The sequence below is a fragment of the Catharus ustulatus genome, chromosome 6 (genome assembly GCF_009819885.2).
Source record: "Catharus ustulatus isolate bCatUst1 chromosome 6, bCatUst1.pri.v2, whole genome shotgun sequence".
NCBI lineage: Eukaryota > Metazoa > Chordata > Aves > Passeriformes > Turdidae > Catharus > Catharus ustulatus.
Genome location: NC_046226.1, coordinates 57,542,172 through 57,566,834, shown reverse-complemented (window position 1 = coordinate 57,566,834; position 24,663 = coordinate 57,542,172). Strand labels below are relative to the sequence as shown.

Sequence of the window (24,663 nt, the reverse complement as noted above, 5' to 3'; positions counted from 1 at the left end):
AATCAGAATTTTAAAAGTCTACAGAAGTTTACATTTTCAAAGCTCTTGACAACAAACCTAAGCCAAATTAACTGCAGTTAAACCTGGAGAGGTGCTGAGTTATGGTTGATGCTTCACTTCTCAGAGGTTTACCGAAATATTTCACTTGTGCCTGAAGAAAACCACTGTATCCCTTGTATACATTCACCATCTTGGACTAAAACCATGTAGCCACAAAAGCCTATTCCCTTCCTGCTGTATGGGTCATGTGCTCTGTATCTGCACTGCATTTCATTTAAGTTCTGACTAGGTATTTTTTTAATCTGGTAGGAAAACTACCAGGAAATCTTTGTGGCATTTCAAGTATATAAATTATTAATTGCAGGTTTTGTTTTACAAAGTGTCAGTACCATAACAGTTGACAGGTATATCCTTCAGTTAAACCAGAGGAAATGCTTTTATACAAAAGGAAAAAACCTAATCTCAGTTTCTTTTCAGTCCTTACCAAGACCTTTCATTTAAGGAGTATTTGTAAATTAAGAATATACAATCCACAAAATATAAACACACACATTTGCAAATGTGTACATTTAGGAACTCCACTGCTGAGCCACCTCACCCCACCATTTTAAACCCCAAAGAGCTACATCCTCACAGATGATTCTGTTGAACACATTACAGCAGGCTGTGATCCCAATCTACAGCAAGAAGTTTCCTGCTACTCTTCCATCAGGCCTCCCTTGCCCCACTCATCTTCACTGCTCACACCAGCCACATCCACTGCTGCCACTTTTCTATCTTACTGCATCCAAAGTATTTTCCAGCTGTTCATTACTCACTGTGACTTTAAAAGCCATTGTTAATATCCTGTTAAAAAGCTTCCTTGTTACAAAAATGAAAACAAATAGCAATTTCAAAACTAAGGTGATTTCAAATCCAGGAAGCATTTTGGAGGTCTCCATGTGGCACAATTCTCAGTTGCATCCACAAACAGTAAACTGACAGAAAGTCCAAATTATAAATTATAAATGCAGGACATTTTCTAAAAGGTTGCAGCACAAATATCAAAGAAGGCTTATCAGCAAGAATGACTGTAGTACCAGGGATCAGAAGAAAAAAAAAAAAATTATCATTTTGGGTTTTTTTTTTCATGATGTAACAGTTAGCTGGAGATTCCACTGTAACTCCTATACAGACATAACACAACGCAATTTGCAGAGAATTGTGAAAACGATTTCACAGATTATTTAAACAGAGCCAGGTTTGCCAGACAAAAGAACAAGATAAAGAAAAAAAGGCATTATAGTCTCACTCTAGCTAGGGAATTTAACCTGCTTTGAACACATAGATTTTCAAAACTGCAACACAATGACCTACTTATTTTAACATCCTGTGATAACAATTCAGTAAGATTAAAGAGCCTCTGAGAAATAAAATTCCATTATTTCAATTAATCCATACTTCAATTTTCCCATTTAAAACATTAATACAAAACAATAAAACAAATGAATCAAAAGCTTAAATATAATTTCATAAATAGCTGACTTGATAGAACAGAATGCTCAGATTTTGTTTGTAAAGATAGTTAATGAAACAAAGCATTCCATTCATTTTTTCCCAGCTATTCCTTATGCTGTAACCATATTAAATGTGCTTTTCTGAGCAGCCTTTTCCAATGGCTGAAGCAAACCACAGCAGTAACCAAAAGGCAGTTCTGAACAATTAATCAACGTCATGTAGATAGAAAATGACGGATGTTTTCCCCCATTCTCTGTCCTAGGAGCTGCCTGGAGGAAGCTGTCTCTGGGACTCAGCTGCATCACCTTGCTCTTATCACGCTCAGCTGAATGCAAGCAAACCACACAGTGCCACTGCAGTTTGATTAGGACAAAACTGAATCCATTACCATCCCCTCCCTGCATTTTCATTATACTCTGGGGAGGCTTGAAATTTTCCCCCAAATGGAAAAAGCAGAAGAATTTAGAAGCGCTCTGTAAGCTTGGCTAGTACAGGAAAAAAGACATGCCTATGTCCATACTGACTGTCATATACTGTCACATAAAGCATGTCTGATTGCAGGCTCTGCAGTGCCTGTGCTCTGGACACTCACAGCAGTTTATTTTGGTTCTGACTTTTACCACCAGTAAAACTGTAAACAATTGCATCTGTCACTTATGTCTGTGCAATACAATCACACACGAGGTCAGCCTGCAGTCTGTGAGCCAAGGAACCTCTCAGTGCAGAGATCCTCTATCACCAAGAGTGCTCAGGCCCAACAATCATGTTTTCTTCAGTCTATAAAGGATTTGATCAAAACCAAAGATTCTACACAGTGCCTTGCATGCACATCCATAACATCCACTCAAAACCTGGAATGACCCATGGCAATGAGCTTGTAATGTGAGGAACTACCCTGCCTTTCAATACAACTTGGTGTCTCTTCCCTCTGATCCCAAAAAAGATTCAAAGAGTTACCAAAGGCAGCCAGCAATCTAGGTTTTTCAGGTTTCCTCCTTTCCTTCCCCTGGAAGGGTTTGACGAAGCTAACAAGTAAAAACACAGTACTCAAATCATTATTTATTCTGAACACCATTAAAATTTAAGAATCTTACAAAAGAGCTCACTTGGAATTGTTTCAGAGAGCTGCCAGAAAACTGCAGTGGGCTTTGGGCTAAACACACTTGAACTACTGAACTGTTGGTGAAAAGTACCTTTACAAATTCCCTACACTCTAAAGAACTACTGAGTGGGTTTGTGCCTTCCCAGTCACAAACCAGCATGATTTGATATCACTCTGCAAAGGATGCTGGAAGCTGACAATTCAAACACAATCTAGTTTAACTGGATCCACTATCTAATGCAACACTGAGCTCTAGTATGCAACTGAAAAAACAGCAAGTCTCAGAAGCATTACTCTGGGTAGAAAGCAGTTTCCATATACCAGCTATCTTCTGACAATGGAAAACAAGAAAATACTGAAACAGTTTGCAGTGGGACCAAGAGCATTTCCCTTAAACTCAGGAATTTATCCTTAATCTTCCCATTCATCCTCTCCAACTGCAGGCACCTGCAGCTGTGCACAAATTGCCACCTTCTTCTCTAGCCACTTCTATTACTGAATCTCCACCCCAGTGTGATCCAACAAGCAGTTTCTGTTCTGAGCAGCAGCCTCTGCCCTTTGGTATATCCATGTGACCTGTGATATCCTTCCACTGGGTTGGCTACTTTTATCAATTATTTGCTAGCTCCTTTCCGTTGCATCTCTGTTCAACCTCTGCTGAAACTATCCTGAGGTTCTGTCTTCTCCACGTACACTCTGAGTATATTCTCTGAGGAGTTTTTGTACCAAATTGACATGTTTCAAGTGCTCAAGGCAACCCAGGAATGAGGCTGCTGCAAAGATGTCTGCACTGCCAGCTGAGCAAGGCAAGACAGGCTTGTGTGGCTGCCTAAAGTAATGCGTGTGCACTATGGGTGACAGAGATAGCTCAGGCACCTCAGAGAGCTGCCATAGAGAATGATAAAGACCAGGTCCTCCACAATGTAGAGCTAGAGTGGCCAAACTCACTCACCCAGAACTGGATTAATTCACCACTTTTTGTAGTGGAGATTCTAAACTGTATAGCCTTGGCCCAAACTTCCTCTCAGCAGTGTGACAAAATTCTGAGAAAACCAGATTGTTGCTGCTGTTTGAACCTGTGCTGGTTTGGCACTGAAGACAGCCCATGGAAGGATTTTTTTCTGAGAGGAGCAGCTGGTCTTCCTCTATGTCTGATAAAAACCATGTCTGATTGGTTTTGAGAACTGACAACTGGTTAAACCACTGCAAGAGACGAACATGACTCTGTGAGATTAACATTTTGTAACAAACAAACTCTGGGAAAGTTCTCCTTCCCTTCTGGCTTCAGTAGAGACAACACCACCCCAGACCCCTTCGCACAGCCCGTGGGCCTGGCCAGGTTCTGATGCTTGGGCCCCTGACAGAAAGGGGCAGAGAAGGCCCAGGCAGCTGCTGAGATCCCAGTCCCACCTTCCCCACCCCAGCACTGCCAGGGAGCCTGCAGCTCTTGCCCTGCCGCCAGCTTGGAGCGGCTCTGGGCCAGCTGAGCCCCGTTCCAGCAAGGCCCCCCGTCCCCCTTTGGCTGCCAGGCAGCAGGGAGGGAAGACAATTCCACAGCTGGAATTGAATGTAGCAAAGCCACAAAACAGTCATGCAGCTGGAGCAGCCACCACGTTTCTCACTGGGCCCCTGCTATCTTGGCCCAGTCCCCAGTACGACCTGAAATACTCCACCCCAGCTGCTCCAGCCACTGCCTAGTCAATGTATTACCTCTATCACTGCCCAGAATGAGACCTGCAGGCACTTTGTTCTCCCTCCTGAGTGAAAAGGACCAGGATGAAGATACACACAGAAACAGCATGAAAACACCAAGGTGAGACAAAGGGAAGAGTCGGGTCCCAGATGACAGAAGGAGGAGAGTCATGGACTGAAACCTCTCTTTTTTTAAGCTATGGAGAAGAGACTCTTGTTTCCCTATAACACATGAAGATGTATAATGGGGTGGATGAATGTTCTAACTCTAGCTATGAGCAGAGGCATTTATGCTGGAGTAAGCAGATGTTGAAATGGCTGTGATCCCATAAGCTTGAACAGAGAAGAGACGAAGGCCCCTGATGCCCCCCTAGGGAAGAAGAAGAAAGACCTCTGTTTTCCAAGATGAAGAGACCTTTTGTTTCAAATGTTATAATCCTTAAAGTGTACATCTCAAAAGTTGATATGGTCCTCAATAATGGCTGTGGGAAGACTAAGTCGAGGAAGAGATTTTTTACATAGTGATCAGATTTCCATTCTCCCAGGCAGCTGATCACTGTGACATCGAGGTCATGAGAAAACTGTTCCTTGTGGAGAAATCTCAATACACTGAAGAGAGAAGTCTCCTCTCCTAAGTAAATTGGTATCTCTTCCCAGCTCAACTGAAACCACAACAGATCCATATTCCCAGAATGGTACATCTGGGTCATCAGTCCATCCAAGTTTTCCTGTTTAAATATGGGATTTCTATTATCTTTCAATGAGACAAAACAGTCAGGAGAAGAGATTCTCTCAATTTAGTGCCCTGAAACACACACCTAGAAATGTTTCTGAAAAGTCAGCAGGATCATTTTAAAATGGAGATTTTGATAAATACAATGCAAGACCTGCCAGATTTAGTGTGACCTCAAAATTCAGGTTTTAGCATTCACTAAATTTTAAAAGCCAGCAGAATTTCTGAAGGTGTCATTTGTAAATAAACAAGAGACAGATAACTATAGACACCATGTTGAAGCTGTAGACAGGCAAAACAGACACTGAAATCTCAATTAGGAGCCAAATTATCCAACTGGGATGCACAATATTCAAGTATTTCAGTATAGGATCAAAACATTCAGACATATTAATCATGCCAGTGTTGTTTTCCTACTTTTAACAGTGCTGTCTAAGTAGACAAATCAACATTCTTTCAGTTTGTAAATTCACGAACAGCTTTCTAATTACAGAGACTGGGGAACTAAAGATAATCAAGGATTTTACAGGAACTTAGTCATGTGAGTTTTGCACAGCTTTGCTGTGCTAGCCCCTTTAATACCATAGAAAAACAAATCAAGGATTTATTTTCACTGGAAGGCACTATCAAGAACATACAATGCTGACAATAGGCTGTTTTATTGCTAATAGAATTTGCCTGCATACAGGGCTGGGTTTTAACTTAATGCATTTAAAGGATTCTTTAAAATAATTTTTGTAAGCATTTGATTCATTGAAATTGAAATTCAATGAGACACTGAAATCAGCAAATTCTTGAGACAACCAAATTAGAATGATGTAATTTTTTGTTCGCTTAGCAGGAATATTTCAACAAAGAACAAAAGGAAGAGACTCATTTTTGGACCATTAAAGAGAAAAAGATACTGCATTGGCATCTCAAGTTCAATCATCAAAATAAAGACATGTTCAAGCTATTAAAATGGCTCTGTGAGAAGGCTTGTACTCTGTAGGGAGTCTACAATACATCACTGTTTTGTCTGAGAAAACCCAGGATATATTGTTTCTTTCTCCAGTTTCTTTAATTTTAATTGCTTGCTAAACAGTTAAAGCATATCCAACATGCTGATGCTATTCTGTTTTACTTGACTGAAAATCAGTTTCAAGTCTCTTGTCACAGTCCATGAGGAAAACTGTTTTTTCAGAACACGAGTAGTAGGAGGCTAGCCCTCACACATTAAATCTAAATGAAATTAATAGAAATTAGCCATCAAGTATATCCACTTGCATATCCATTATATACAAAGCTACCTCCACAGGTATCAAGCTGAAACTCGGTGGCAAATAATCAGTATTAATTAGGTGTAGATTTTATTGCCTCACTGTCCAGACCTCTGGAGGCAGAATGAACCTCTCCCACTTCATCCCAGAGATGTACAAACATCATACATGGACTGCAGACTGCAGCAGGACCAGCAAAGGAGGCAGGACGAGTTCCAAGACCCATCCTTTGACTTGCAACTGCTTGATTCTGCTATCATTGGAACAGATCAAAACATTCAGTCCTTTTTATGGCTGAGAAAATAGATCTATTTTTACAGCAAATGTGCTGGCATCAAACAGCTCAGAAAATTAGGTAGTTCACACTGCAGAACAAAACAATTTTGCTATGGCATAAAGGAGCATTTTCCAGTTAAATATCCAGCAGGTTTGGGTATCTGTAAGCTCAACATCTTTTACAGAGAAAAGCCAAATACAATCAGTACTTTATAGCCACTCCAGGCATGGCCCCAAAAGCTATAAAGCATCTGATAAGGGACTTCTAGTCAGCCTTATTATTTTATTCAGAACTAAAACTCTGAGGGAACCATTTTTCTTCACAGGGAAAAAACAATTCTTCTTTCACAACCTATTAAAAAGCTACAAGCGAATGCCACCATGGTAACACTCGTCAGATTATTTTAAGACTCAAATTGCATTATTTCTGTTTATTTTCCAATATTTACTAGAAAAAAGAAGTGTTTGTCTTTACCAACGGCTTCCTGGTCTGCGTCAGCAGTAGTGTGGCCAGCAGGAGCAGGGCAGTGACCGCACCCTGTTCTGGGCACCACTGAGGCCCCACCTTGAATCCTGGGGTCAGTTTTGGGCCCTGCACTGTAAGAAAGACTTTGAGGTGCTGGAATGTGTCTAGAGAAGGGAACTGAGCTGGGGCAGGCTTTGGAGCACAAGTCTGATAAGGAGTGGTTGAGGGAGCTGGGAGGGCTCAACCTGAAGAAGGTTCAGGGCTCTCTAAAGCTCTCTGGCTCTCTACAACTCCTTGGATGGAGCTTGTAGCCAGGTGGGGGTTAGTTTTCTCCCAGCTAATGATCAACAGGACAACAGGAAATGGCCTCAAGTAGTACCAGATAAAGGAAGTTTAGATTGGACATTAGGAAGAATTTCTTAATGGAAAGGGGGTGTAAAGTAGTGGAACAGGCTGCCCAGGGCACTGTAGATGTGTCACCCAGTGACACGGTTTAGTGGTGTCCTTGGAAGTGCTGGGTTAATAGCTTGACTCAATGATGCTAAAGGTCTTTTCCAACTTAATGATATGATCATAATGACTCTGTGAATATATTTAGTTAAAAGTGGATCTTCTTTGCAGTTTCTCCCATTGCCATAATGTATTTTTGAATCTAAATTTATATAGAGGGCTGATGAATATCACTAAACCAGGGAGGGATCTAAAGGCTTCAAATGATGCAAATGTGTTGAATCTTTGTTACTTTTGCCTCCAGTTGAGGAAAGTCCTTTTGAAGACAGGGTTTCCCTAAAAGCTCAGTGCACTCAGAGCAGAGCTTAGTTGAACATGACAGGCTGAATGAGAAGTGGTAACAAGCAGTGCTAATTCATTAACAAGTGGGACAAGAGAAACGGCTGGAAACGCAAGTTGAAATAGACTGCAAAATGAGTTTGAACTGTTTGTTTAGTTGAGAAAATGGAAAGACTGAAGAAACAAAAAAATCTGGCTAACCACAGATTATCAATATAAATATTCAAGTCACTATCTAGACAAAGAAAAGAACACAGAAGAGGAAGATAGAGAAATCTACTTATAACAACATGTCTTGAGGAAAAAGATTTTTGGAACAAAGAAGGAAAAGGATCAAAGTCAGAGGGAATGGTTTTTTCCAGAAAAATCACATAAATTAACATATACATATATGTTACATATGTATCAGGACACACCTTCTGCTTGCTGGGCTTATGTCATCAATGAGCAACAAATATCCCACAGAAATTAAGACTAGGATTACAAAAGAAAAGGAAATGACAACAGGAGTTTCTCTCAGAATCTTCTCTAACATAGAAAAAGGCAGACAATCCTAGATTTAAGTGGTAATTTCATGTAAGATATAAAAGCAGACAGAATGGGCAAAAGGATAAGAAAGGGGAACTCAAATAATTACAAAGAGAAGGAGACATGCAGAAAGAAAGAGAAACAACTGAAACAAGATTTGTTATGGGAATAATGTTAAGAAATATGAGCTAATAAAAAGGAAGGAAGGAGTTACAGCTCAAGTTATCTTGAAGGTCAAGTTGGTTGTGTTCACTGCTTCAGAGAACACTGTTTCTACAGCTGCCTTCAGAAAGTCACCACACCTCAACCAGAACTCCAGGTTGGGGCACACTCCCAGCAATTTCACACAGTTGAAAAATGTCAAATGATCTCTATAATATGAAATAATGTGCATATTTTAACAAATGTCATTGCACTTTAAAAAAATTCACTCTATGACTTTGAGATTTAATGAGTAGCAGCAAGGAGATCTTAGCCTTGTCTGGAAAGAGAATCTGAAGAGAACACAAGCCAAGTATGAATGCACCAAACCACAGATGTACTCCAAGGAATGACAGGACCTAAGAAAGTGCAAATAAAAATTGCTTAAGAATATAAAGTCAAAGCATGAAAGACAGAAATTATTTGTCAGATATCACGAATCTCAGTGCCTCCAGGAAAGAAGCTGCTGGTAAAATGTTGTCATGTCTGGTAGCTGGAAGAGGCAACCATAAAAGCAGTTCAATTAAGTACAGAAGCATTCACACAACTTTTCAATGCTTTTCCCCCAGTATGTCTGATCTATTTACAAACTGTTCAGGTCAGGGCCATGTATTACCATGAGCTGATTAACAGACCAGCAGAAACGAGCCCCATTCTGAGGCTCCTCCTTTGGTCCTGCTAGTCCATAAAGAAAAGGGCCCTCAAAGACAACAGATTCATCACTGGGTGAGAGTTCAGCACTGGTGAGTAAATAGTGGACACACATAAAATAACAGCATAAAAATGTAACTACTTCATTTCCTCTGATTATAAAAAGACTGTGAGAGTCTGAAAGAAAGTCCTACAAGAGTAAGAGGTCAATTAAGAGGTTTTAATTCTTGACCTGTTGCATGTCCATCCTCTTGCATGACCATTCTATGAGGGTCATGGATATACCTGTGTCTATAAAGCAAGGAGTATTTGACTACTTGTATAAAATGTACCTTCAAGATTTCACAAACAGAACTAATAAAACCACTAACAAGCATCACTTTATATTCTTCAAAACCTCACCTCAACAATTTATCACCTGAATTTTGCATATTCCTGATGACAACAAAAACCTTTTTACTTTCATCAAATTCAAGGTAAAACTTATTACAGTACTTAACCATCTTATAAATATGTGCAGTGTATCAAATGAACCTATTGAATTCTTCAATGGCTCACACTCATGGCTGTGAGTTCTTTAAAACTGTTTTTCACTTTACAGTTTTACATGTTTTACCCCACCATGGCAGATACAACCCATGCTTATATTCGTGATCCATTTAAATATAGGACAGTTCCAGAGGGCTACAAGGAATCCTGTGCAATCACTTCACAAATTTGATACTTCAGAATATTAGCAATGTCCAAATTAAGAGGATGTCAATAGCAGTGTTCTGGTCTTACAGTTTTCTGCATCAGAAAATGCTTTGATACAGAACTTTTCTCACCATAATTCCAGCATGGAGCTATACAAGTATAAGATAGATGCACTCTTACAAGATACTTATGCATACATTTATGTGTAATTTTAAAAATTAATTCTGTATATGGATACTTCCCAGTTTTGATGAGACAAAAAAATTCTTTCAGCAGCAGTTGAAAGATTTATTTACTAGTTCTTTTTGACACTTGTGTAATTTTTAAAGTATTTTATATCTAGATTTGGTGGTAACAGCACAGTAACAACCATTTTTGCACCCCAACTGATTTTAAATATACCTGCTTCTACAGGAATTGGCTTCTCCAGGAGAAAAATTGTCTGTTTCCAGTGTGTTTTGGTACACTGGGGACCAGTTGAAAACAAGACCTGCAACAGGAGAGTTCAAAAGTTTGATTAAAAACAACCTTGTTCATATCACACCACATCAATCAATTACCCAACACAAATTCATATGAAGTCTTTGCTACAGCAAAATAGACTCACTGCCAAACACACTGAGGCAAAATAAAATCCACATCTCTCAAAGGTATTTTTAAAATGCATAACCCCAAATACTCACCTTGTTGTTGCAGTTCTTCTCAAAAAATACATCAAAGTAACCAGCAATTGCCTATACAAAATGAGGTGAAAATGTAAATACCATAACAGAATAACAGTGACACTCAAGAAAAATTCTGCGCTTCATACATGCCTTTATTGGAATTTCTACTCCTTTTCAAGTGTTTACCAAGAAAAACAAGCTTATATTTATGCTTTCAAATATGTTAGAAATCTTAGGGGGAAAAAAAAGAAAAAAAAAAAACAAACCCCGTCATTACACCTTTGCATTTTATTTCACATCAGAATTTAGTATGACTTTCCAAAACAACCCCCAAGCCTTAACTGCAACCAGAACCATCTATGAGAAAACAGTCTTTCAGATGTGCAAACCCACAAGCACAAAACTCAGTCCTTGTCCTGTCCATGACCCTCAGTAAACACGCTCCAAGTACAAGGGATTCCGCATGGTATGTTCACTCACTGGGTGGCTAAACAGGAATTTCCACCTAAGCTCCCTGTGAATAGAGACAGAGCCCAAACAGGCAGGGAATAATTTTCTTCCTCTACTATAAACACAGATAAGGAAAATAATTAAAAAATGCTTCCTGCTGGCCATTCCAGTTTCTAATTGTAACTCTCCATATGATTCCTTATCTCCCTCCTGCCATCCCACTCCTAACCTCAAGAGCCTCTCTCTTCAGTGCCTAATTCATTAGTGGGACTTTTCTTCCAGTTTGAACAGGAAAAGAAATAACAGACTAGTTTGGGTTGGAAGGGGCCTAAAAGATCATCTTGTTCCAACCCTCATGCTGTGGGCAGGGACACCTTCCAGCAAGCCAGGTTGCTCCAACCCCATCCAATCTCACCTTGAACACTTCTAGGGCTGTGACAGCCACAACTTCTCTGGGCAACCTGTGCCAGTTACACACCACCCTCACAGGGAAGAATTTTTCCTAATACTAATAGATAAAAAGTGTTCACACACAAAACAGCATAGTGACACTATTACTCACTTAGTCTTTTAATGCTGTACTGTTTTTTTTGACAAAAAAAGGTTTGTGAGAGTCCCAGAAACCCACATAAACAACTGGAAGATGCTAACATGACATCCACTTCAGTATCACCTGTGAAATCCTGTCCATGCTCATCTTTATTTGCTTCCTGTTGTCCTGTGACAAGGCTAAAGCACATAGACCCTGTTGCCAAGGCAGTTGTGCTTTTCTATCACATCAGCCTGAAAAAATGACCCAAATAGAGCTTTTGAGTAACCACAGTGAGCTGAAGTTACTCAGCTGGGGACTCCCTCCTCCATCCCTGCCATGGGAGGAAGTGACTCTCCCCACATCAGCTGCATTCAAACACAGTATGTACCAATGCAATGATGGCAAGCCTGTTCCACGAAAATCCACTGCCAACAACCTATTGTAACCTCTCTCTTACTGCACCAGGGTTTTCCTCCTAGTCCAGGACCAGGAAACTGGTTGTTCTAAAAAGCTAAAAAAGACAATTTCCATAGCACACCGTTCATATAGATTCACACAAAATAGCAACGGAAAAAAAGTAAAACATGCTGACAAAATTGGAGTATAGGGTTTTATCACTATGAAATATATAACATGAATAAGCAATTCTTGTATTTTTCCTCTCTAGTCTAAATCCAAAATAGACATTGCCAACACAATGAAGAATACAATGCATTAAAACACTAAACTATGCTAAAGCACCTGCTCTTCAACGAAGACTCCAGACAAGCCTGGAAAATTCCAAATTCCAATGTGGCTAAGGAGTTAAAATACAAAACAAAGTATGGATGCACTGAGAGGCCTTCATGAAAAATGAGCATCAGACAGTGGAGAAAGTAACTCTTCCAGACCTTTAGTAAAGTCCTATCACTCAATCTGAGAATCTCATTCCCAAGTGAATTAAAGCCTTGTCTCAAATATGCCTTTTGAGTAAAGATTGAGAAGGTTTTGACAAAGTTCTATTGACCCATCAGACTACTTTTATTGATGCACCATCTTCTCTGGACATTAGTCAGAGATCTACCAACCAATATAAAATATTTTTCAACCATCAGCTCAATACTGCTGCATACTTACAAATAAGACCTAGAACATGATTACTGCAGAAAAACGAAGTTGTGAAAACAAAAATACATCAAGGAGAAAAAATAAAGTCCAGCTTCCAGAGAAAACAAGACAATCAAGCTATATCTTGGATCAAAAAGCCAAAAGCTCCAGGCAGACAGACCATAGCTAAGGTGGATGCAAGTATCCATAAACTTGATAACAAGAGGTGAAGGAAACACCCTACCTGCTACCCTGAGAAAAGGTTCTAGAGAACTGTTTTCTGTGGTCAAGTTCAGGTTGAAAAGAAACTCAGTTACAAGCAAAGACAGCTCCCTGCTGCCTCCCCTGGGTTAAGGGAAACAGGATTTGTAATTTTGTAAATGACCAGATAAATAACTATTTTATTCTTTACAGTATCAGTGGTTTTCCTATCTGAAACAACCTGAAACATTGACTTTGAATAGCTAATCCAGAGTAGTAATGATAATTGTATCACATCACAAAGATCCCTTAATCAGAGCTCCAGGGATAACAGAGAACAAAGCTATACATTGATCCATTAATTTCTTCTTGTTATGTTCTAAAATGGCTAGCTGTCCTTCAATATTGAACACTGAAACAATCATTGAGTCTAAAGAAACCAAAAATAGAAAAATATTGCTCAAGTTCCTGAACATAAGCTCCTGTGAAAGGCTTTGGGCATTCCCCAAAATTCTGTCAGTTAAAACTGGGCAGTGGAGGCACCACAAAACTCTGGTGAGTTGTGTCAAGAGACAACTCCAGCCCTGTTTAGCTGAACAGAAATTCTATTTTTAAGCTAAATACATCGAGGAAAGAGTTTGAATGATGTTTTGAAAATTAACTGTAAGAGCTCATATTGTAATTGAGAAATCTAATGAGTATCTTTCATCAATAATTTTCAAAATCTTTTTGAGTCAACTAAAAGAACCAACCACTACACATGTGGTTCAATAATTTTCTTTCTGAAATTGGTTACAACTATGTAATTTGTTTTTACCAACAGTGTAATCTCCATCTCTCATATTTTAAATCTTTGGGAAAATAAGAAGTCTAATACCAAACCCAGTAGTTACTGACCACCTGTGAAATTTTTTTAATATTCCCTGACAGCTATTCTACAAGCCAATTACAGTTAAGGAAGTACAAAAAGCAAAAAACCACCGAATAAATATACCTTTTAAAGAACTTAATACCTTCCCTTCTTTCTTTTTGTAACTTGTTGGTTTTTTATGCCAAAATGCACAACTATGTATCTTTTATGTTTAAGTGAATTGCAGAGAAACACTTATGTAAAAGTGAAGTTCAAGATATTTTCCTTTCATTTCACTTTTGAACACTGTCCCAAATTGCAGTAGCTATAATAATCACAAGCATCTATTAAATATGCAGTACTACAAAGAAAGAGATTTCCAATGTTTACAACTTGAAGGAAAATTCAGTCCTCCCCTCTTATTTGTGCAATTTATCACATGCAGCAAACTATAACAAAAAAAATATCACAAGCAGCATACTAGAACCAATCACATACACATGCATATGAAAATGAAATATAGGGCTGGCCAGATTTTCATTAAAGGTGACATCTTTTTTAGAAGAAGTCAAGGAAAGGAACAAGCAAATAACTTCCCCATAAATTCTAAACGATGCTTTACAACTACTGCCTTGGATTATTTTTCTTCTTTTCTTAAATTTTTAAAGCATAATGATAGCTGTTATTTCTCCAACTGCAATTTCTCTCATCCTTTTGCTACACCTTTGACAGCTTATTTACAACTTCACCTACAACTAATCACCAAGAATTTAAATCTTCTCTGGAAAAATCTTTCAAGTGCCAGTCTCCTGAATACCGTGAAAGAGGAAACAAAAAAAATGACTTCTAAACTGGTAATAAATAACTACAACTCCAGCCTGACACATGCTCGAGCCCCAAAGGACAGAAAATATTAGGAAACACTACCAAAATATTATTCTTCCTGTTCTCTAGTAACATGCCAGGAGAAAATTCAAGCTGTGAGGACAAAAACTCCAATCCCAAAACAAAGCGAACATATTTACCCAGGGAACTTAGGGGGTGAAATAAGAAATGAAGGAAACATTAAGGATTAGATATACATTAATAGATATACATTACTGAGATTGCAGAGCAACATCCTACAAAGGTCAACAAAGAGTTCACTCAACTAAGAACAAAATATTCCTGAAATTAAAATAGCAGCCACAAACTCCTACCCAGTTTTGTCAACCCCACATTTTGATGGGGAGTTCATGTAGCTTAAGGTCTTCATCCATTACTGAAGGTTTCTAAGGAGTCCATGCAAATATATGAAAAGACTGTAAATTAAGCAGGTCCTCCCAGTAAGAGTCACTTACCTTCAAACTGATTTTCTTCCCTCCCTGCTAAATGATTTCAAGACTATTTTCCTCCCCATTTATTCATGTAACATGTACCAAATACAATAAAACCACAAAAAGCTTTAACATACAACAAATGAGTATTAGAACATATTATTTACACTCTTCCACTCAGAGCCTTTAGCTGAAATGCAAAGAAAAGTCTAAATTTTAATTAAAATACATCTGAATGCTAAAGCCTTTTTCCTAAAGAAAATGGCTGGCTGTACATGCAGCATTTTAACAGGACCAAACAAATGAGACTGCTCATCTCCTTATGAGAAAAAGGCAGCCTTACCAATTCACTTAAGAACAAGGAAATTAAAAATTATCATCATCACTATAATCTACAGTGAGTAATTTATCATTCTTGCTCTTTGCTAGTATCATGTTCCAACAGTGAGTGGCTACAACAAATACAATTAGACAGCTGGCCACAGAAGTGGGAGATAATGTGCTTTTGATGGAGTTTATTCAAGCATGGAGATGGAATGTTTGTCATCCATGCATCAGAGTTGCTGTGTTTTTATTACAGGGAAAAGAAACCCCTGGCAATTGAAACCCAGCAATTTTGAGCTTTAAAGAATTATCTGGACATCACTGTAGAGGAAGCTACAGATAAGTAAACAGATGAGAAGGACAAAACCTGCTTTGTAACATGGTAGAGCAGTAGTTCCTTTACTCAGAAATAAGGCATTCACGATGGGTTTAACTGTGGTACCCAAACCAGATTTCCAACTTCTACCTTTAAAAATTTAAATTTTCACCTAAGGTTAGAACCAAAGATTCATATGGATATTAAGACCAGATACTAAGAAATGAAACTGCCTAACACTTAAGAAAATTTTAACAAGCAAAGATTTTTTCCTTAGTCAGAATAATTTTCTCTAGTCAACTCCACTTCCTTTTTTCCTCCTGAAGGCTTTAATACATTAGTCACGTCCTCTAGTTCATTATCCTTCTTTCACCCCCTTCCTCCCTCCCACTTTTTATGCACATCCCCTGCTCTTTGACAAGATCTCCTGGGAGCAATGAAGAGATACTGCCATTTTCCTCTCAAGGGATATTGTTATTCAGCTAGGAAAGATCAACCTTGATGGACTCACAGGGGAAATGCTTGCAAACAAAAGAGTAAGTTTGTCAATTGATTTCTATACTGAGGGTAATCACCATTATATTTTATCTCAAAAGCTCACACAGTGATCAACTTTGAATACAATTAATGGACTATTTTTCTAGCAGCATCTACTAACTGATATTAGCCAGATGTCTCATTAAAATCAGCAGTGACAAACCCTAGCTCTTTATTAGGAAAATGCACTTCTACAGGCTAATTTTTTTATCCCCCTATTATCTTTGTAGGACCGAAATCAAGTCAACTTGCACTAAAAGTACTTTGGAACCATTTCATATAATGATTCCACGCAACTGTCTCATGCTTTGAAAACCTTCAATCTTTGAAAGCTAAAATAATGATATATAAAGTTAATGGTAGGAAATGCTTTCTTGTGGTAAAGCATGCGAGGAATGAATGAAAAATTAACAGAAGCAATGTATTCTGAGAAAAAAAGCCTTAACTACCTCACCCTGTCTCAGGACTTCTAAAAGACCAACCAGCACATAAAGGGTCATATTTAAAATGTTTATTTTTGCTCATTTTGTACTTCTCATGTGTAATAGAAGTTTTTTTTTAAGAGTTACTTAATTTCTTGAATATCTGGAAGAACAAAACTATCTAGAGCATTAATTTTTTTAAGGCTATGACTCAATATATTACAGGAGCATCTGCAATACACTCAAGATGAACCTACAGTAAGACATGAGGTTCATCTCTTAGGAGCATGACCTAGTACTCTGCTAGGGAGTTTTTTGGTCACACAGAAGTATGAGAGTAATTTCAAATAGGTGGAAGGACAAACAAATCAGATGTGTCAACGCTATGCTCTCAGTTTTGTGAACTGCACAGCTTTTCTATTTAACACAAGCTCACCACGATGGCTGGGCATGCATGTCCTTAGTACATTCATCCAAACCCAGAACACAGTCAGCTGAGGAAAAACTAATGACAGATTTTAGAAGAATTTAACATTGTTTTTACATGGGCAGATAGTGATAGGACAAAGAGGAACGATTTTAAACTAAAAGAGGAGACATTTAGATTAGGTATTAGGAGAAATTCTTACTGTGAAGATAGTGAGGCCCTGGCATGGGTTCCCCAGAGCAGCTGTGGATGCCCCATTCCTGGTGAGTGTTCGAGCTCAGGCTGCGTGGTGCAACCTGATCCAAGGGGTGGGACCCCTGGGCATGGCAGGGGTTGGATCTTTAGGATCCCTTCCAAGTCAAAGCATTCTATGATTTTGCCATAGAACCATGAAGTGTGGCCTCTCCTGCCTGAGGGATCTTGGGGGTGTTCCAAGCCATAACCCGAGCAAATGTGGTAATGACTTGGCAAAAAACTGCAATCACTGTTCTGACTCCTGTCAGCTTTTCCAGAGTCCTGTGCTGTTAGCACACACAAGCAAACAGGTTGACAGGAGAAATCAGCAGACCCTGATATGGCTTGTTACTTCTGATGCCAGCTGAGAGTTTAGCTCTTCAACATTATGTTGCACACTCCAAGCAGAAGAAACCACAGCCCTTTTCTCTAATTATTTGCTAAATTACTTCCCATCAGTGCAAAGCTTCTGCAAACCAAGTTCAGCAACAGCAGCCATGCATTCCATGCTGCTGACACACCTCAGGGTAGGAATGTCTGCCTCACACTGCTCTGCATGTACACAGTGCCCTGGGAGAGAGCATGGAAACACACCCCCATAGCCAGGGACACTGTAAACCAGGAGCTGGTCTGCAGGAGGATCCCCAGAACAAATAACAGAAATATGTGCCCCTACATTTTTCTATTGCCTGGTTTCTAAGGACTGATTATTCAACAGAGCCAGTCCTGATGGCAGCACTGCTCTGCTATCAGCAATGTTGATGGCAACACCAGGAATTAAGACAACCAAATCTGCTTCCACACTTCCATGGCTGAGAAAAGCTGCTTTGAAATTAAATACAAGTATATGAAGATGAATTTCCAAATTGCTATTTTTGTGGAATAATTTTTGTAATAAAGCAAAGATATTTTTAAATGTTCATGATTTTAAAACCTCCTGAAAAATCCTAAGAGACAAGTACAAAACCCAAGAATTTTGGGAAATGTAGGCAATTTTCTCTTTTGGTGGAGAAAATGGAAAACCAGTAGAACAACAAAAACATATGCAAACAAGAAAAACATCAAATATTATTTTCAAATGACAAATTGCAATCTTAAAGCATCTCCTCAAAAATTTCAACATAAATAATGGACTTTTACTGTTCATTTACTGCAAGGTTAGGCAGCCTGATATGATGGATGAACTGTCAACCCTCAACTAAACTTCCACAATCCATCATAGAAACTGTGAAAATTTCACTCAAAGTGTCAATAAACCTAAATGATGAAGTGCAAAATACTTTACAGCACTCTGATCATTTTTTAGAACCTGCATTCACTGCAAAATTTCAGAAACACTGCTCTTCCCCCACTCCCCTTCTTCTTGGAAGTCATAAAATGCAGGTATACATCTTGATTTATATACCAGTGATGCTATAGAATCACACCACAGAAATGAAGTTTTTATAAGAGCCTAGTGTGGGGGAAAATAATGTTTATAAAATAAGCTATATTACTTTACCCAAACATCAGAAAGATAACCAATATTTTTAAAACTTTTCTGTTTAATCAGTTATTCAAATGTTGTCATATTAAGAAAATTAAATCAGAGCTGCAGTGGAGCTTGATCTCAAATCAAACCTGACCCTAGCCTGAGGCAGCTACAATTACCCTATAATACCTTGAAACAGGAGGGGTTTCATTTGTATGCACAGTAAAGTATACCATTTAATAAACTTGAAGATGTTAATGTGTATTTACCTAATTTGGTGATAACTGACAAATAAATATGAAGTATTTGTACACACCTACTAATTAAAAATTATGATTTAAACTATGTACATGGGAAAATTTCACTTTTTGACACCAACAAACTCTTACGTAGACTATTGCTCTGCAAAAATGTCGGCAAACGCACCAGCATGAACTAACATCCAAACTAGGAATTACATTTTCTCATAAGCCTAAGAAGTTTATAACATACAGAAACATACTCCTTGTGTCCATGTCAGAGGAAGCCTGCAGCTCTTCTTTGTATACTTGTGCAAAAACCCAATAAACCACCTGTAGCAGGATTAATCTGAATATATTAGAAGTAAGCTAGAAACCACTCCTTTACGCTTGATTTTGTAATGTGACTTCAGCATGAAACTCCCAGAAGTTTCACAATACTCCAGAGGGCAAAAATTTCAGTTTTGACTAGTGATTTCAGAGCATAATGCTCTTTTGTCAAATTTGATGATGATGTCTTAATAAATTGGTGGAAAGCATTTATAATCTGTATTGAATATAAAAGTAAATTACTGACATTACTGTAAAAATTAGGCCATCCTGCCTTTGCTTATAATGCAGTGTTTGAAAGCTCAATGCATTACTTAGGCAAGCTAACACCAGACTTTCTTGTATTTCAGAAAATGGCTAGAGAACAAAACAGAAAGATCCCAGTGCTAAGGCTCCTTACCCTTCCCTTTCCTCACCTACCTGTATTTATTTCCAGTATTTATACTGGAATTTCACATTTACCTCTCTTTACAGAATGAGTTTGACACCTCTGTACTGCAGAAATGAATGTTTAATGGCAAGGACTGATGATAAATGAAGGATAATTAATGGATTGTCTCTTAGTCCAATGCAATACCAACCATGTATGAAGAAACTGAAATTGTCTTACCGTACACTGTGTGCTCATTGTAATGCTCAGGGTGAAATCAGAAGAGAATTCCAAGTCTGGAGAGGATGCACTATTACAGTCGATATGCTGTCAAAAGTGGTAATGAAATTCTGTCAGTAACAGTGAGGAATGTCAATTAAGATCTCCCTTTAGACAAAGGTTGTTTGGTTCTTGTCATTATGAGACAACTTTCATAAGGCAACACTATTTCTGCTTTCCAAAAAATGGGAAGAGACTCAAAAACTACCTAATCCCATGTGACAAAACACCTGAAACTCCTCTTCCTCACATGCCCAAATAAACAGACAGTTTGAGTAGTAGTGGTATGGAACTACACATAGTAGCTCATTCTGTTCAGGAAAGCTGCTTCTTGATGGCAGTGGCTCCTTGTTGAGAGTAAGCAACTTTCACAGGCATCTTGACCTGTTTTACTCCTTGTTCAAGTAGTCACATGGTAAACTACAGCACCAAACTGATATGGGTTAAAACTGGGGTGTTTAGACTTGCCAGATTGGCCTTGTATCCATGACAGAATAACTGAGGTTGAAAGAGACCTTTGGAAAACCCCCTTTGCAGTCTTTCACTGGACTCACTCCAGGATAGTCATCTCACTCCTTCACTGGGGAACCTGAGATTGGACACAGCATCCCAGAAGTCATCTTCCTGGGGTACAGTCAACTCCCTAGGGTGTAAGAGAAGATGCTTCTCCCTTGAGCTGCTGGTGATAAGTTCTCTTCCTAATGTAGCCTGGGAGGCTGCTGGTTGCCTCTGCCACAAGGGGTGTTTGTGTTAGTGGCTCATGGTCAGCTTGGTGTCAACCTGAACTCCCCAATTCCCCTTTGCAATGCTGCTTTCCACTCAGGAGGACCCAATGTTGGTACATTGGGTTGTTCTTCCCTCCTCTCTGCAGGATTTCTGCATTCAGTTCTCGGGTGCTCAGCTAAAGAGGAACATGGAGCTGTTGGAGTGGGTCCAGCAGAGGCCACCAAGGTAATGCAGCACCTCTCCTGTGAGGAAAGACTGAGAGAATTGGGACTGGTCAGCCTAGAAAAGAGAACTCTTTGGGGTGACCTAACTGAGGCTTCCAGCACCTGAATGGAGCCTACAAGAAAGATGGAGAGACTTTTTCAAAGAGCATGAAGTGGCAAGGGGGAATGAATTCAAACCGAAAGACCTAAGGTTTAGATTTGATATTAGGAAGAAATTCTTGACTGTAGGGTGGTGAAACCCTGACACAAGCTGCCCAGGGAAGCTGCAGCTGCCCCACTTCTGGAATTACTCAAGGCTGGATTAGAGGAAGATCTGAGCAAACTGGCATAGTGAAAGGTGTCCCTGCCTACAGCAGAGAATTGGAACTGGATGATCATTAACCCAAAGCCTTCTACGATTTTTCATCCTGCCTTGTCTTTCTTTAGGGAATGTTTTCCTTCCTGAAAAGTCAAGTTATGAACTGTATAGAAAAAGCAGTAGCTGATGTGAGTAAACACACTGAAGTACCTTCTATAATGATCATAATGATGAATGGGAACATTTTTAAACTTTCCCTACAAAATATAATCCATTTGTTCTGTGGGATAGCTATTGACTAAAACAATTTACCTATAATGCCACTGTTCCCCAACTCATTAATTTTACTACTTTGTACTGTAACTCCAGCAAACAAGCACATGCATTGATTTTAAGTTATTTTAAAAACCATGATGGCTAAATGAGAACAAATGAGTATAAAGTCATTCAGCACAACAGTTATGCTACCTGCTGTACAATGACAAAATTTGGTAAGCCCCTACCTCAGAGCTGGACAGTGACTGCTCATGACAGCATGGATTAGAAAAGGACATGCATGCACTGTTAACTATAGAGCATTGCCAAAGTAAATTTGGCTTTGGATAGAAGAAATCATAGAACAGAACAGACTAAATATGGCAAAATTACCTTACTAAAAGCTCAAAGATGGTAAAAAAAGCAATTAATACAAGTCTTCTAGACTTAACAGTAAGAATCTTACTGCATTTTTATAATTTTGAAGATGCCAAAGTTTCCATGTGCCACGTGAATTTTTGCCCCTCCTCCATAAACTAAGGAAACTTCTCATCTGGCTCCTAAGCATTGAGTAATATGGTACCTTAATGACACTGGCTGTAGATATCAGTGTGCTTGGATCCAGCACCTCCACAACAGCCTCTGGAATGACAGCTTTCTTCATACAAGACATGTCAAAGCCATACACATCTTCCCAGAAAAGCAGCTTGTCCGTGTGTTTATTCATATCCCCAACAGCTACCAGACTGATGGTGCACAAGTCAGGATAAACTGCAACGACAGAAACAGAGAAGTGAAATTTTATTTTACACACACAGAGAACTTTTTTACTCTTTTGCCTAAAAGTGATTAACGTCTCAAAAGAATTTTAAAAAGATTTTTTTTTTTTAGCTCTTGGACAAGATACTTTTTCTGCTACTTTACTTTCTAGAGTCCCATTCTTCCCACAGAAGAGACTAGACACAAAAATTTAATTTTCACACATTACTCTGGTATCCCATTCATAACAAAATATTTTTGTAGCTGAATCCCACTACTAGGAAATGATTGGAAACTTGATGTCTGAAGAAAATAATTTGGAACAGCCTATTCTGGCTTCTATATACAGACTAACCTAAAATATATTTCATAACTGCAGACACCCAAACAGAAATTCAGGCGAGAACTTTTGAATAACAAGAAGCTTCTGCAAAAAGACCTTATTTTCAGAAAAGAGTATACATTCTTACTCAAGAGTTTTATTCCTGTTTGTTATCAGCTCTGGCTGATTCTCACCTTATAACCTAAAAAATTAATTCTGGGTATTGGAAATAACCACTTTTCTGTATGCATATGAAGAGTAGGAAGTGGCCCAACAGACAGAAGAGAACCTTATGCATACCCTACCTTCCACTTTCAGGATAAAGCTATCATTTTACACTATTTTCACATTTGTCCTTTTCCTTCTCCCAAGAACATCTTCAGGACAAGTAACTATTTACAGCTTTTACAAATAGCAGTGCAAGGCTGACATTTGCCTTTTTAAACTGCTGCCTACAAATCAGTCAATCTCTTGGCAATCTTAACTGACTGGAAAACCCACAAAGAACAGCTGCTATGTACATGGTTGTATATAACCCTAACAAATAGTAAAAGAAGTGCAATTTATATTTAGCTAGGTTTCTTTTAAAAAAATAAAATTGCCATGTTTTCTTCTTCAGAGTTTTAAAGCCTCAAAAGCGATATACATTGAATTCTTGACCTGATTTCAGAGTAAAATATCAACTAAAACACCCTATTTAATTCAATTTTATTTTGTATTAATACATGAAAGGGGTAGTGTTGATATAACTGAAGACAAGTTTCTCTCTTCCTCCCCAAAATCTGGTTAACTGTAAAATTAGTTTTGTCTTCAGCTCTGCTTGAAATTATAGTTTATCAAAATGAATAGATCATTGGTATAGCATGGTAGGTCAGAAAAGTAGTATTTTCTACCTTGCAAAATACTGAAGATAGAGGCAGCAAATTGAAATTAGACCTCTCATACAGTGAGAACAGTTTTAGGCCAAAGGAAATATTCTTATAAATAGTGATTGCAAAGAATAACCTTCACTAAGGAAGGCTTTTTATGTTCTATAAAGATATTAAAGTAAGCACACTGACATTGTTCTCACTTGCTGATTGTTTAAAGCAGAATAAATAAGTATCAGCAAGCTTAAATTGGAGTCCCATTGGTAAACTATCATCACTCCTACTTTGCAGCTGAGGAAATCAGAGCAGAAGGTGTCTCCAGGAACAGCCTACAATTAACTCAGCAGTACAAAGACAGTTTGATGATAATCCAAACAGGAAGACAGTTAAACTGTCCTGTCCAAAACAAATCACTCAGTTCAAGCACAGCTGACAGCTGTCACACAAGCACAAAACATCACTGTCTGGTGGTGGGAGTATCTGCAGGTAGTTGCTGGAGCCATCACTAAGTGAAATCTGTTTCTCCAAGCTTCCCCACTGCTGTTTAACAGTGTGTATGTACAACACTTGGCTTTACCGCATTCACACCTTCAACAGCAACCACTGATGCCCCAAAAATTAAAACACAACGTGATACAGACAACAAAAGCAAGGGGCAAGAGTCTTTAAGGGATTATTTTTTAGGGGATGGGTTTCATAGGATGGTATGGTATGGTGAGAAGAGAGATGAAAAGACTGGCAGTCCCCAGTTACAGAACACACAGGAGCATTGTAGTGCCACTGGAAATCAAAACTAAACCCACAACAAAACATGATCAATTACTTAATAAACTTTCTTCTTCTGACTAGTCCAAATTTCTGGGACATTCTGTAAACCAAAGGAAATTTAATCACCTCTATCGAGCATTAAATATTTGAACTAGATCATAATCAGTTTTTATTAAACTGTTATTCACAGCAAATCCTTAAATCAGCAGTGGAGCTCATGATCGATTATACAATATGCTTAAGAACAAGATAAAATGTAAACTCAAAATGTTCCAATTTAATCTGCATTTTTTCTATTAACAACAGCAAAAGTGAACAATATCTAAATAGACTTCACAAAAAGAAATCCACAGCGATTCATTAATTTACAGACCCACCCATGTCCTATACACTGTACTGAGATTTGATTGAAAATGTGAGCAATGCTATCTGAATATCAACCTAAATAATCTTAACACTGTGGAGTTTTGTACATATTTAAAAGCATCTACATAAAATTACGT

At 38.5% G+C, this 24,663-nt stretch overlaps 1 protein-coding gene across 3 annotated transcripts in view; it reads right to left on the bottom strand.

The window, feature by feature from the left end:
• The window catches only part of PRMT3 (protein arginine methyltransferase 3), a 55,074-nt gene that overhangs the window by 734 nt on the left and 29,677 nt on the right, over positions 1 to 24,663 (bottom strand). The window contains exons 11-14 of one of the 3 annotated variants that reach the window (XM_033062130.1): positions 22,026 to 22,213; positions 19,901 to 19,987; positions 10,574 to 10,624; positions 10,293 to 10,380 (exon numbers count right to left, since the gene is read on the bottom strand). In XM_033062130.1, coding sequence (XP_032918021.1) covers positions 10,293 to 10,380; positions 10,574 to 10,624; positions 19,901 to 19,987; positions 22,026 to 22,213 — 414 coding nt within the window. The remainder of the gene's footprint in view (positions 1 to 10,292; positions 10,381 to 10,573; positions 10,625 to 19,900; positions 19,988 to 22,025; positions 22,214 to 24,663) is intronic. The other 2 variants (XM_033062131.2, XM_033062132.2) reach the window with 2 other exon arrangements.